The sequence below is a fragment of the Leuciscus leuciscus genome, assembly GCF_965113295.1.
Source record: "Leuciscus leuciscus genome assembly, chromosome: 3".
NCBI lineage: Eukaryota > Metazoa > Chordata > Actinopteri > Cypriniformes > Leuciscidae > Leuciscus > Leuciscus leuciscus.
Window position 1 is genome coordinate 11,214,784 of NC_138727.1, and position 15,461 is coordinate 11,230,244.

General features: G+C 34.7%; 2 protein-coding genes across 4 annotated transcripts in view; one reads left to right on the top strand and one right to left on the bottom strand.

The window, feature by feature from the left end:
- The first annotated feature begins 618 nt into the window (after positions 1-618).
- Positions 619-13,359, top strand: snx8b (sorting nexin 8b). Of its 2 annotated transcripts, none has more exons than XM_082163432.1 (12): positions 619-1,824; positions 2,530-2,584; positions 3,995-4,143; positions 4,990-5,110; positions 5,202-5,338; positions 5,454-5,534; positions 6,551-6,711; positions 7,372-7,501; positions 7,699-7,767; positions 7,980-8,111; positions 9,245-9,394; positions 9,494-13,359. In XM_082163432.1, the coding sequence occupies exons 3-12, from the start codon at positions 4,006-4,008 to the stop codon at positions 9,629-9,631; spliced, it is 1,257 nt and encodes a 418-aa protein (XP_082019558.1). In that variant the 5' UTR covers positions 619-1,824; positions 2,530-2,584; positions 3,995-4,005; the 3' UTR covers positions 9,632-13,359. The 2 variants fall into 2 exon arrangements, with proteins under 2 accessions (XP_082019558.1, XP_082019559.1); XM_082163433.1 differs by having other exon boundaries at positions 4,003-4,143.
- grk4 (G protein-coupled receptor kinase 4) overlaps positions 12,046-15,461 on the bottom strand; it is a 38,794-nt gene continuing 35,378 nt past the window's right edge. For both annotated transcript variants that reach the window (XM_082163431.1, XM_082163430.1), the window contains exon 16: positions 12,046-14,900. In XM_082163431.1, the coding sequence (XP_082019557.1) occupies positions 14,856-14,900 (45 nt within the window). In that variant the 3' untranslated portion in view covers positions 12,046-14,855. The remainder of the gene's footprint in view (positions 14,901-15,461) is intronic.

The window sequence follows — 15,461 nt, forward strand, 5'->3', positions numbered from 1 at the left end:
GTTATAAACATGTCCTGTCACAAGCAGCAGTTCATCTACATTACTCACCGATCAAATAAGACTTTGGCGGGACAAAAATTCACTTTGGCGGGCGCTAAAACAAGTTCAATGCAGGAAAATTCATGCGTGAATTTAACTGAGTAGTACATGACCATGCACTCGCACAAATGCGACCACATAAAATTTTAACTCGCACATTCTCAAAAAATGGTCGCAGTCTGGAACCCTGGAACGTAATCCATTCATCTCTCACAGCAACATGTTTTGGTAAAGCATGAAAGCTAATACCAATATCTCTCCTCTTAGCATTGCAACCCGCTACCGCACATAGGTATTGATCCGCCATCGTCTTCTCTACTCCTCAGAACCTGACCGGGCGGGGCGGAGGGGAGTATGAGCTTGTGGCCCCGCCCAGTGGAGTTACTACGTCACAACTCCAGTCTATTTTAGCTGGCATTTTAGCGTCTGCTACTGATTCACAGCCATTTGAATGCAGAAATACTCAGAAATACAACTTTGAGCTTATTTTTCTCAAGATATGTCCTCTAGCATAAGAAAAATGCCACAAGAACATGTTAACACCTAGAAAAACATGATTTTCATCGGAGTGGGTCTTTAAAATATGTGATTTCTTAAAGCACCATTTTGTTCTTTCCATAATTCCTTCTTTTTTGTTATTCACCCAATCACTCTTTATGTAGCCTATGTATCTACGTATGTAGCCTATGTGTGTATGTATGTAGCCTATGTATGCATGCATGTATCTATGTATGTAGTATATTTATGTATGTATGTAGCCTATTATGTGTAGGGTTAGGATTGTATGTGTTTATCTTTAAATATGTAATTGCTTTTATTAGAAGTAGAAACATGCTGGGCTTTATGTGTAACTAATGTCAAAATGTAGCTACTTGAAAACTGTATTTATATATATATATATAACATACTACTAGTTTATCAAATAGAAAGTGAGATGCTTGAAGATGACAATCATTAAAATAATGTTACAGAAACCGTAAACAGTGATTAGAGCAGCGCTACAGGGGGGACATAATTCTGCTCTGCTTCTATCATTTGATATTTAACTGTGGGGTAAAAACAGTTATGACCTTGCATTGGTAATTTAGTGCTACCACATCACATAACCCACACGATATGATAGACATCTCATAGATGGATTTGGTTTAGGGATTACATGTGTGTGTGTAAAAAGCCACCTGTTACTCTCTAATAATTCATCTAAAACTACAACTATTTATTCAAATAAGAGGTTATTCTTTCAATGAAATGGAAACAGAGGTATATGAATGTGTGGGTAACATGAGACAACCTCTCTGCTTGTCTCTGTAGTTATCAAGCAGCTCTGTTGCAAAGCTTTACAAAAAAACTAAATCTTTTGCCTGCCACTCTCATTATTATAACCCAGTTACACAAGCTTTAATTCCAGATTGCCTGCCAAGAGGCTGTGATGTTTTTTTTAAAGAGCTCCTATCCTCTTAAGATGATTAATGGTCATATGTATGTGTTGAGGGATGCAAAGAGAAGGGGAGGGAAAGAGCAAAGCGAGAGAGAGAGAGAGAGAGAGAGAGAGAGAGAGAGAGAGAGAGAGAGAGAGAGAGAGAGAGAGAGAGAGAGAGAGAGAGAGAGAGAGAGAGAGAGAGAGAGAGGGAGGGAGAGAGAAAAGACTGTTATCTGATCTGTTGGTGTTGTTGGTCTATATACAGTCACAGTCAGGCATTAAGCGTGAAGAGGGCAGTCGAGGTGCGAACGAAGGTCTCTTGGGGATTGCAAAGCGAAGCCAACTTCCTACACATCAGCTATCTGGTAAGGATATGAAGAAACAATCTTAAAGGAATAGTTCACTTTAAAATGATCATTTACTCACCCTCAATTTGTTTCAAACCTTTATGAGTTTCTTTCTTCTGCTGAACACAAAAGAAGAATGTCGGTAACCAGACAGTTGATGGGCCACATTGACTTCCATAGTATTTTTTTTTTTCCTACTATGGAAGTCAATGGGGTTCATCAACTGTCTGGTTACCGACATTCTTCAAAATATCTTCTTTTGTATTCAGCAGAAGAAATAAACTCATAAAGGTTTGAAACAACTTGAGGGTGAGTAAATGATGACATAATTTTCATTTTAAGTGAACTATTCATTTAAAACAATTTCACTCAAAAAAACGAAACATAATATTTTCATGAGAGCTTGTGCATTTGATGAAGAAAATTGTGCATTCGTGTCTACAAAAACTACTAAAGATAAAGTATTAGAAATGTATTTTAAATGATATTGCTTCTTAAAATGACTGTTTCATTGGATACACTTTTTAAATCAAAAGTGCAAAGAGCTATATTTATAGTTCAAGGCATATATTGATTTCATTGCTGTGAACGTTCAAGAGAAGTGACATAGCCTGTCTTTTTGTATTATATGACAGTGTTTAAAACAATGTTAATGTGTTTTGTCATATAAGTCATGTAGCTATATGGGAATTATAATAGCAAGTTCTCGTCTTTATTTCGAAGGCCAGTGCATTGCTCTCCAGGATCACCTGAAATCACCTATTGCCCCAGTGTTAAGGTAACAAATCCTATTTTCACAAAGAGCTTATATATAGACCTAAGTACACATTGAGACATGAGAGACGGACAGACAGCATTAGGAGATTTATATTTAAGATACCTATGTTGAAACACAGAAATATTCATAATTAAAATAGGGGAAAACTTGTTAAAATATGCTGAATGGCGAAACCACAACTCATGCATTTACATGAGCCTCAGCAAAGCTTATGCACCATAAATATAAACCATGCACCCCACTGTTATTTACACGAAAAATAGTCATGCATACTCGTTTAGCTTGTGTTATCTGATGTGAAATAGGTCACTTTGTTCTACAGAAGATTAAAACGCTTCACTTAAACCATATTGGGTGGGGATGAATCTAAATCCATCACAATATTCCCTGTTTTTAGTAATTTGCATGAGTATTATATAATACAAAATGGATATTGAATTTTCAATTAATCAACCACAATTATTTCAAATGCGAAATCATCCTTATCTACAGAGTAAAAATATCGGACAAAATAACAAACATCAACAAAGTGACATATTGTTACCATTTAAAATAGGCTAACTAAAATTAAAATTATTCCTGTGATTGTAAAGCTGAATTTTCAGCATCATTACTTCAGTTTTCAGAGTCACATGATCCTTCAGAAATCATTCTAATTATGATTTGGTGCAACATTTGTTATTATTGCTGCTTAATATTTTTGTGGAAAACATGATACATTTTATTTCAAGATTTTTTGATGAATAAAGTTCAAAAGAACAGCATTTATTTGAAATAGTGGTCACATTTTATAATAAGATCTCATTTGTTAGCATTAGTTAATGTTCTAAGATGAACTAATGAGCATTACATTTTTACCACATTTACCTTTGTTCATGTTGGTTCACTGCATAGTAATGTTAACTTATTCAAGTTTTGAATTTAAATATGTATTAGTAAATGTTGAAATGAACTAAGATTAATAAATGCTGTATATTGTTAATTTGTTAGTTCATGTTAACTAATGTTGTTAAATGATGTTAACAAATGAAATTTTATTGTAAAGTGTGACTGAAATTGCAATCTTTTATAATATTATAAATGTCTTCACTGTCACTTTTGATCAATTTAATTAATCCTTGCTGAATAAAAGTATTAATTTAAATAACAGAAAAAAACTTGTACTGACCCTAAATTTTGAAAGGTAGATTTTGAATGGTATAATAAAACAGTTTAAATAAAACAAACATAAAAACAAAAAGCATTAGTGTTTTGCGTAAGTTAACGTTGGACTAAAAAAGCACGCAAAAAAAAAAAGGCAATCAGGGTTGAACCTCAAGAAATTATGCCATTCATGAAATTATGACCCTCCTGGAAGTAACTAAATAATTAGCAGACTGTTAATTGGACCTTTTGTGCATTTGTTGTCAGGTGCAAAGAAAATGCATCTGGGTCAACAAAGCGCCCTGGTGGATGGGCTGTCGCTCAAAGAGCTGGGGGACAGTGTGCTGGTGGAGATAGAGCCCCGAAGGAAAGGACTGCCCTTCCTCAAACATGTGGAGTACCGTATTGTTAGCAAGGTAAATTCAATTTTCTATATAGGCCTAGACACACACACACACACACACACACACACACACACACACACACACACACACACACACACACACACACACACACACTAGAGCTGCACAATTCTGGATAAATTCAGTCACAAGTTTTTATTTATTTAAAAGAGATCACAATTCTCCCACGATTCTGAATAGACAACTAAACAAAATAACATGCAATTTACAAGAAGTTCTAAATGTTAATGTAAAGACAAAATGTGAATTGCTGCAGTTTATCTAAAAATATTTAATTAATTTGAATTAATCAATTTTTATTTATTTTTTAAATCGGTTTGATTGAATGATTCAATGACTCACTCATACAGACTTAACTTGTTTCATTACTGGATGAATCAGCATTTTTTTAACAAATCTCTCGATTGAAAGATTCAATGACAAATACATGTTTTAACAGTCACTTGTCGCCACCTACTGGTGATACGATGTAATTGATACAAACTTTATGTGAAACTTTAAAGGGTTAGTTCACCTATATTAAAAAGTATCCTGCCTCTTCCAAGCTTGATAATGGGAGTGAATGGTAACTTAGATTTTAAAGCCCAAAAATGCACATCCGTCCATCATAAAAGTAATCCACACGGCTCCAGTGGGTTAATAAAGGCCTTCTGAAGCGAAGCGTTGTGTTTTTGTCCGAAAAATCCTTATTTATAACTTTATAAACTATGTTCCGGCCGAAGAGTGACCTCTGACTCTTTAGGAATAAGTTCATGTGGGTGTTTTAACAATTTATCATGCAGCATAACACACACATATGGCCTATCCCTAAACAATATTAAACTATTCCATCTCTTTTAGTGTTTCCAGATCCCGGTTCAACGCAGATACAGTGATTTTGAGGTGTTCCACGGTCTGCTGCTGCAAAAGTTCATCTACAGGATGGTCCCGTCTCTGCCCCCAAAGCGTATCCTTAAAGGAGGTGAGATTTCAACTAACTGTCCTCAAATGAGTGCGCTCCTATAATGCCACTAAAACTCTCTATTTTTTCTATCTCTCCTATTAATTCTCAGTTTTGAACTCAGTATCAGACCGAGAGTTTAACGATAGTCGCCGCCGTGGTCTACAAAGGTTCATGACTTTGGTGATCAGACATCCAGTCCTAGCAGGAGATGAGTTGGTCAACATCTTTCTGTCAGTAAGCAGCGCAGTAAGTCCTGTAAACCACCAGATGGCAGTCAAACTAATTCATCTTTGATCAAACATTTGTTCCAAAAGTTTAATAAAAACTTGTTTATCAGGTTTCGTCCTTCTTTATGTTACAGGAAGTTCTAAACAAGATGCGTGATGCATATAAAAAGACAGGGGACGAGTTTCTGACCTCCCAAATAGCGTTGCATGGCAAGGTGGGTAAAAAATAACAAAGACATGAAATAAAAATCGATATTTCATGTAAAAATCATGTATTGGTATACAGTGTTGGGTAAGTTACTCTAAAAAGTAATTAATTGCTAGCTACTAATTACGTCATCAACAGTGTATTTAGATGACTCTCTCTAAAAAGTATTGCATTACTTATTACTACTTTCTAAATCCCATATCAACCTCAACCAGTTTTAATTCTTTCAAATAAATCATATAAAATTGCATAAATTATTCTTGAACTGACAGGGGGGAGAAAGGGGGGAACATACATTTTAACATTAGACGTTAAATTTTGATGTTAAATCCACTATTGTTTTATACAGAATTGTTCTAGTATACAGTATTTAATGCAATTACATCAGAAGTAATTGTAACATGTAGGCTATGTTCTGTTTTCTCTGTTTGCCTGTGTGGCCTTGTTGTTAATTAATCCTACACAACTGTTCTGTTTTATCATGATTACTCTCCACATTAAGCACTGAGAGGGTACGTTTACACGACAACGATATGCTTAAAACAGAGAAGTTTTCCTTTGAGTTTTCCGCGACAAAAAATGCTGTAGGCTATTAACGATGAAACAGACTAAACATGTAATAGGCTACGTATGTGCATGACGTCATTGTTTTCAGAGATTTTTGTAGTTTACACGGTGACCGTTTTCAAAAACGTGCACTTTGAAACCCGTTTTCAAAAGTTTGCGTTTTCAGGCACCCAAAACTCCATTGTCGTAAACGAATGGCCAAAACGCATAAAGAGTTATCGCTTTTAGTTGAAAACCGTGTCGTGTAAAGAGTTTTCTCAGTTCATTTGTCCAGTATTGTCAATCTGGGCCACATCTCGCACATGTGGATTCAACGTGTAGCCTACCAGATGTGAGCCGGATCTGGGCCGACACTATGTTGCTGTCTAGGACATTGGTTGGCTATAAGAACACTGTGTATAACAGTACTTCTTGAAAGGGAAATTAACACACAAAATGAATATTGTCATTTTTAAGGTGAACCTACCTGAAGACATGCAGAGCCAGGCTGCCGCTAATCGAGAGGTCATTGCAAGTATCCACAGCAGTTTCAATAAACTCAGAGATGTAGCTGAGCGGATGGCTCAGCGCTCAAGAGAAAACTCCACGGATCTGCTCATGTTTGGAAAAGACCTGAGGTAAACTAATTCATCATTATCCGCCATCCATCCATCTTTCTAATTTTAATAGAAATATGAAAAAATAATCATTATAATCAAGATAATGAATGTAGTGATAGAATATAAAATATAATATCATACAATTTCTAAAAATGTATGTAGCTAAATTGTACAATGTACAATTGTACAACTTGATATCAATGTTAACATTAAATTATTAATTATTTTATATTTAAAAGTGTTTAACCTTTAAACCAAGTGCATGGTGTGGTTTCTAACACTTATAGAATGATAAATAGTAAATTATTTTGATGTGTTATTTTAGTATCATTAATATAATACAATAATATTTTGAATTATTTTTTATTTTAATTTAAGTTAAAGTTTTAGTAATTTTATAAGTGATTTTTTATAGCATTTTATAAAGTAATTTGATGTAGTTTTTTTTATAAATGTTTATTTTATTTTAGTTATTTTAGTACTTCATGTCAAGTCAAATGAAAATAAGTAATTTTGCCCTGGCAACTAGTTGAAATTAAAAAAGTTTAAAATGTTTAGTTTCTTTTATTTCAATTAATGGTTTTAGTTTTATTTAACGATAATAACCCTGATAAGTAATATTGAAAATGTGAAAGTCTATGTGGACAAGTCAGAGGTTATCACTTGATTCTTCAACAGTGAACTGGGCTCGGACACACCAGACCTGCCAGTGAACGCTACAATGAGCAAAGCATGGAAAACACAGAGGAAGTCACTCATAGAGCTGTCAGGAGAATTTGGTCTTCTCGCAGACAAAGCTGCACACCAGGTATTAAAACAGATCATTATTGAGCATTAGCCTAATCACAAACACCACTACAAAAATTACGCAGATCACTGATCTGCACTGAACAGAAGTGTTATAATATACCCCCACGATATTATGACTCTCGCTACAGTTTCTTCAGTTTGCTTTGGTTGAACAGAAATTAAACTGAATATTTCCAACCCCTTTTAATACTCCAGGGCAGCAGAGAAGAGGATGAAGTGGTGGAGAAACTGAACCTTCTCCTCGAACAGCTGCGGTCGTATAAAGTGAGTTCTGTCTGTAGAAAACTTTTCATATCAATTTGTGCCACAAAATAGTATGGATGTTAAAGGGGCATATGCAGCTGGTGTAAGATGGAGTTTGTATGATTAAATCAATATCTGTGAAAGGATGGTCATTTTACACTTTAACAATTCAACTGTAATGACATTCCGATGTTAATATATTTGCATATGTATGTGTGTGTGTGCGTGTATAGGACTTGTGTGATCGCCATGACAGCGGTGTGTTATTAGAGCATCAGAGAGCATTTGAAAAGCGCAGCGGGCCTGTGGCTACACACTTAAAATACCAGAGCAACACTGAGCAACCAGAGTCTCGACTCACACAGGTAACACATACAGTATTGCACCACCAACATATACAGTACAAACTACTTAACCAAACTGAGGTATACAGGTCTCCTATTACCATAGTAAAATTACATTGTTCACAACAAAAACATTACAGTAATTCAGCAGGGTTCACACATTTACAGCCTGGGAATATTAGGAGAAAAAATCTGGCATGGAGAATGGAATAGAAATTTCTATATTAGATATCCATTTTAAATATTAATGTGCACATAATGATGTCTGACTTGTGAGCAAATTGTTCTTGGTCCTTGTTGGTTCTTTAGAATGAATCACTCACAACGGCTTATGAATCAGTCCAAAAGATTCATTAGGGGTGATTCACGCACAACAAATTTTGCTTTTTTGCAACAAAAAAGGCAGAATGGAATGGAGTGGAATGTAAAAAAGCAAGGTATAAATATGTGTTTTAAAAAAACTACAACTCCTTGAGCGATGGACAAAATCAAGTCCCGTTCTACTTTTTTTTTTTTTTTTGAGAAGCCGTTTTACTCGGATTTACATCGCAATATAGTCCTGGGTAATGTTAATATATGTAATCTAGATTACATAATCAGATTCCAAAAATGTAATACTTGTAATTAGATTATTACTTTTTAAAATACTTGTTACTGATAACATGATTACTTAATATTTACAAAATGGCAGGATGATTCTCCCTAATCCTTCTCCTTTTTATCTTTATCTTCAAAAAAAATTCTGAAATTGCTCACAGACCCGCCACTAGTCAGGCGACTATAACATGGAAAAGTCAAATATTTAATATTTTTTAGTTAGTGTTTTATTTTCTAATTATTTCTCATAATTTAACTGATATTGTGATATTGCTTTTATACAATAGTTTTATACAAACATGACATTAATATTGAGCAACTTAAATTTTAGACACAATTCTTCCAATTGTTTTGTCCACTTTTGCTCTGCCAATGGAAAAATTTCAAACAAAGTCAAAGCAGGATCAACTGAGTGTCGAGCACACATAATGAATCATCGTTTGAACGAAACGAGTGAATGATTCACTTTGTTGCCTAGTGGCATAACAATGTAACCTGCAGAAAAAATCCACAGCACTGACAGGTGAACTAAACACTATAATTCTGTCTTCCTACAGCAGGAAAACACGATTATCACCATGGAGATGAGGAGCTACTTCTCCCTTTTGTGTCTGCATCAAGAAACCCAGATGGTCTTCACCCATCTGCCCCTTGTAACTTCAATACTGGGGACATTTGTCCACTCACAAATACAAGGGCACAAAGAGGTACATTTCCAATGACACATCAACTCTATTACTTCAACTGATTATTTTAGCAGTTCAACACTATTTACACTGTGTGAACTGTGCATTTTCATTCCTCAGATGGGTGATGTGTGGGGTGAACTTCATCCGAAACTGAAGGATCTGTTAGAGAGCCCTAATGAACCCTCTTCTCGCTCCTCTTCTCAAACACACACCTCCAGAGGACAGAAGACCTGCGCTGTCATTGGCCCTGCATAACCAGTCCAGGACAGTAAAATATGAGGGAAACTCCCAGCCTTTTCTCGAAACCCAAGAACTCAGTATACTGCTTCATGCAACGTGTTTCCTTTCTCTTGACTGTACATACTTTAATAATTATCTTCATTACTTTTCCAAATATGTAAATACAGAAAACACAGTGGCCCTAAAACATATTTGAACACTTAAGGTCACATAAATTGTCATTAGAGACAAAATATCAAACTGTCTGCTAACCAAATGTGCTATCAAAAGTAACTTTATTTTTGTTAACCATTTATAATAATGTTAAAAAATAAAAATTGATCATCGATCATTAGGTCATGGCAGCATGTTTTTACATTACTTAAGATCATAAAAAATTATTTAAGCAAAATATGGAAATATAATTTGTTGAAATGAAATTGAAATATACTTAAAAAATGTAAGGCAGTATCTGAACGTAAGTTTTTAAGTTGAATTGGTGAATTTGTTTTACTTTTGGTTTGATATTTTGTTATCTAAAGGAATGTCAAACATTTTTAATTGCGCCTTAAGTATCCAAATACTTTTTGAGGCCTCTATATATTCAGAGAATATAGAAAATATTTATTTTTTAAAAATTGTTGTTGAAAAACACCTTTTGAGACTAACATGATGATGTCTTCACTTTTGACCTTTTCATTGAATTCCCAATTTCCCTTTTTCTTTTAATACTTGAACCACATATGTTTGATGCAATACGGGGTTACGCATTTAAATAAATAATCCCACATCTTCCAAAACCTGCTCATCTCATATTTTTTTCAGGTAACCCATAATAATATTTCATTTAGGCAGGAACTTACATAATATTCAGAGATTACATGTGTTGTCCTTCAGATAAGGCCACATTTTGAGTATGGATGAAAATGTTAATCAGAAACGGCCCTGTACAGAAATTCAAAGAAAGACTAATGTTATTCTGGAAAAAAAAAATTTTAAGCAAGACCAGCTGATGTAATGTCGGGAAAGCACCTGTCCTCGAAAAACGATCCACAGCCATCAGCAGTGTTGGGGGGGGGGGGGGGGGGGGGGGGGTAATGCGTTACAAATAATTTCAGTTATGTAATCAGATTACTTTTTAAGGTAGCAAGTAACACATTACTTTTAAATTTACAACAAAACAAGTTACATTTTTAATTATGTAACGCAATTTACTTTGCTTTCCCATTTATTGATCTCTACTGTACAGGCGTTCAGTTGCATATCCTTCAGCCTGAGGCATATTCTTTTCAAACAAGCAAGCCCAGCCCAGTGGAGAAAAAGTGATGCAAAATGTAACTAAGTAATGCAATTAGTTACTTTATTAGGAAGTAACGCAATATTGTAACGCATTACTTTTAAAAGTAACTTTCCCCAACACTGACCATCACACATACAAAGGACAAGACCGATACGTTTTTTACAAATGGCAGAGTATCATTTAATAATTCCAGATGTCAGGTATGGTACAGCACAGGAGGTCTGTTGTCATTGTTTTGATCTGACATTTTCACACCAGGCAGTTAGCATGAAATTTAAGCTTGCAGCTAGTAGATGCTTTGTCAACTAAAGCATTTATGTTAAAAGGTATCAGTGAATAAATTGATGATTTTTGAAAAATGATTTCAAATTAAGTCAGTCCAGTCAACTCCACCGAAAAGAGAGAAACAAAACAAACAGTGTAAGAGAATTTTTTCTAAATAATGAGAAGAAACAGGTTAAGATGAAATCATGTCATGTTCATCATTTTTACCAGTGGTGTTAATCTGAACAGTCTCTACAGTTATGTTTGTGTGTACATTAGATTCAGTCTTTACATTTTGAACCTCCTGTCTAAAAATGTAACTCTTTAGATACACATTATAGTCTCTAAACTTAACAGGGTGCCAAACACATCAAATACACAGAACTTGGCCTGTTTGGTTCAGCCACAAAATGTTTAGTTAATTTCTTACTGAATTATTTTTCAATATTATTATATAGAATATTGTAATCAAAGATATGACCACGTGGGATAAAAGGCAGTGTAATCTTCACAAGTTAAAACAAACTTGCATTTTAATAATGTTTTTACAAGAGAATGAAAAGTACATTTTAATGGCCATATGTCAACTCATAATTTTATTGTCAACTAAAGTGAGTGCTCTTCCTCTCGTGAATACAGTAGAACATGCACACATATGGGAATAACAGAAGTTTAAGAGTTTAAGTTCACAGCTTTGCAAAAGGGACCATAAAGATCCTCATAAAGAGAGAAACAAATATGGGCAATGGTGCAAGGTAAAACAATGGTTCCTGTTTGAGCTTTACTGTCAGTGCTGAATTATGTTGTAGCCCTGCCCAAGACTTCACGCTATTGGTTGAGACATGGTTGGGATTCTCCAACAATCAGAGCAGTGCCAGAGACGGAATCAACGTACGGATGGTTTATTTTGTCTATGCATGTTAAGATGGGGAAGGAGAAAATATTTTCAAGATAAAAAAAAAAAAGACACAAAATACAATGTCGTATATAAAGACATTTTGGGGGAAATAGTAAGAATAAAGGCTTTTTCTCTACATATTTAAGTATAATGTATTCGTGACTAATTCCCATCTCTGAATTGTGATATATGCCATATGCATACAAAAAGTTCAACTAAATAATAAACAATGAGCAACAAAGACATGTGCACGTGTATGATAAACAAATTGCACAGTTCTGATAGTGCACACTCATAAGTTACATTAAATGATTTTCAGTAACCGATCAATCAATACTCCTTTTGGAATATTAACTGAACCTATGACACCTAAGGCAAAATCAACAGCTCATCCAAGAGCCGTCATTTGAGCAAATTTAAAGATGAAGCTTATTTAGGTATTTTACACTGGCCTGGTTAAAACCACTGTAAAGATACCTGATGGCACTAAAGGTAACAATGAGAACGGAGGCAGAAAGCTGAACTGAATGGAGATTCGCAAACAGTCAACAAAATTGATTAATCTGTCAATATTTGGCTAATATTTGAGATTATCAGTACCAGCCACTTACTATCATTCCCTTGTTTCAGGTCCAAATTCTAACAACATAATAATAAACATTTCCTATTTTCAATCGTATGTGGATTTTGAGTAAATATAGTGTGATATGCCGTCATTAAGTCATTTATGTATATATCCACATTACATCAGCCACTCTGCTTTCCAGATATCGGCACCAGTTATCAGCCACTGAAAAACCCATTTCAGTTGAAAATTGCTTAAAATGCCCAACTGTATCCCTGTCGTCTGAAAGCTATGTGGAGGTCACAGTATTTAACATACACAGAGCAGTTTAGAAACAAGAACAAAATTGTGGGTTTATGTCTTGTTTATGCACATGGCCAAAACAGGGATTAATCACCTGATGCACAGAGATACAAAATGATTACTTGTTTCATGCAGTTCATAACATCTGCATGAATTCAATAAATGGCATGGGGGAATTATCATGACTAGTGATTGACTGATGTTTATAACGATCAGGCTAATTAATCGTCCAATATTTGGTCATTTTGAGGCTCTTGGCACTAGCTATTTGGCACACTGTTTATCATGAACATAAATGTTAATTCCTTGTGTCAATAAATATCCATTGACAGATTTGTCAAAGATCTGTGCCCATTTCGTGTTTAAAAAAAAAATATATATACAATGGATTCAAAAGTCCGAGGAGACAAAATAAACATTGCTTAGTAAAAAAACATTTAAAACAAAGAAAAGTTATTACATAAAACTGATATGAAATATCTTGTTAAAGCACAAGAGACTCATCATTCTAAAATCATCAGGTTTTACTCAAACATGTGGAGTTCATGCAGCTTGAGTGCTTGTCATTAAATAAAAAAAAGACAAACCAAAAACTAGAAATTTTGATTTTCAGGTAATTTTTTTCAATTCAACTTTTACTCAAATGTTAAATGGGCTATAATGTAAAAACTTTCATGTATTAATTGCTTTTTTTATTGACAATGTATGAACAACTTAAAAACTAGACCTTCCCCGACTTTGTAAGTTGTCTAAGAAAGCCTGTAGACTTTTTGTAGATTTTTATGTGAAGGACTCGGTGCGTTTTTGCGGGGAAAATCAAAAGGATGGGAAGTTTCCGCGCGCTCCCGAGAGCCTCTCATCAGAATGAGACATTAAGTGAATGCTATTTAAAAATCTGTTGACGTGATGCTGGTGAATTGCAGAGCTTGTGCAAACATATCCACATCGCTATGAACAGATGCTTCCTCAACTGCTGTTTTTTCACCGCTGTCATTTTTGTTGTGTTTATTAGTTTGTTATAGAGAGGAAAGCGAGCAGTACATAGGCTATTTACATATTCATCATTGCTCTCAGCAGCATGGACGGCGTCGGGATGTTCGTTAAAAAAACGTAATCTTTTTATTTCTAACCAAAGAACTAACGAAAAATAACTCTTTGAGTATATCGGGGACTTCAATCTCGTTCAGTCTCGTGTAGCCTACGTTACGTGTGCGCGAGTGCGAGCAATAAGTTGCAGTTCATTTAACGGCCACCGGTGTCACTAATAACAAAGGTTTCTGAATTCTACATATAGCCCCTTTTAAGATGATAATTTGAAATTAAAAAGTTGAATTGAATTAGAAATATGTAAGCATTTTACTTGGTGTTCTCGGACTTTTGGACCCCATACGTAGGCTATACCATCTACATCTATATTCGACCATCAGCCACCTTGCTTTCTAGATTGGCAATCAGAAAACCCCCATTCCATTGACCACTAGAAATGATACGATGAATAGATAATTTGTACTGCTCTTTTAACTTGGTTTATCTTACCCCACTGTGCAAAACAAGTGCACCAAATCTGTTCAGCCATCTAACATACAAACAAAGGCTGTGCTAACAGGATGTTAGCATTAAAAAATAAAAGTGAGTGTTTAAATTGTGCTTAAAAAGAAATACACATTTCATATTCAGTACAGATGAAAAATAATAACAATAAAAACATTATATATGCATTCAAGTGGTATTTCTATGGCTTTTTGTACAATACAACCTTTAGTGAAAATATACATCTACACATAATTCAAGTACAAATGTACAAAATTCTTTAAACTCATACCCTTTTCTTTAATTATGATACAGTTTAATACAGTTCATAAATACAGTTGAACATTCATACGTTTAGCATTCTGATTGGCAGCTGATGGGAAGTGGGAGTGGTTTTAAGTCAAGATGGCTCCTCCTCCTCATTGCTAGCACTCCTAAAACAAACCTGTAAATGATGAAGAACACAGTGACAATATATCAAATGCAGTGAAGCTTATACACACTAACATGGCAAACATTAGTGTTTCTGATGTATAAAGCTGAGGTCGGTCAAAAAAGATTAATTGTCTATTTCCTATAGTATATGGATGCATACGGGAGCACCGCTCACACTGAAGTCACTTTGACATCAAGCAGCTTTCTCTTGGTAAACGCAGCAAATGCTCATTCATTACCAACTTGAACCCATTGCGAAATCTGCGTGGGGAAATCTTTCACACATAAGCAACTGTGGATTCCTATCGAAATGACTCAATTTCACCTGCGAAAATCTGCTGCACAACGGTAAATCTGACCACAAACCCACAACAATATGATGTATGAAATGTGTTAATCTGCAAAGTGACTGACATAATAAGGCTAAACATAATGATGAACCAAAAATTAATGTTTGGGGGACCAAATATAGTTTTTATTGAAATCATTTACCAAAACAACCTACATGCACTGATAAATTACTTTTTACATGTGATTACTTGCATACTTCTTGGCCACTTTTGAAGAGTTT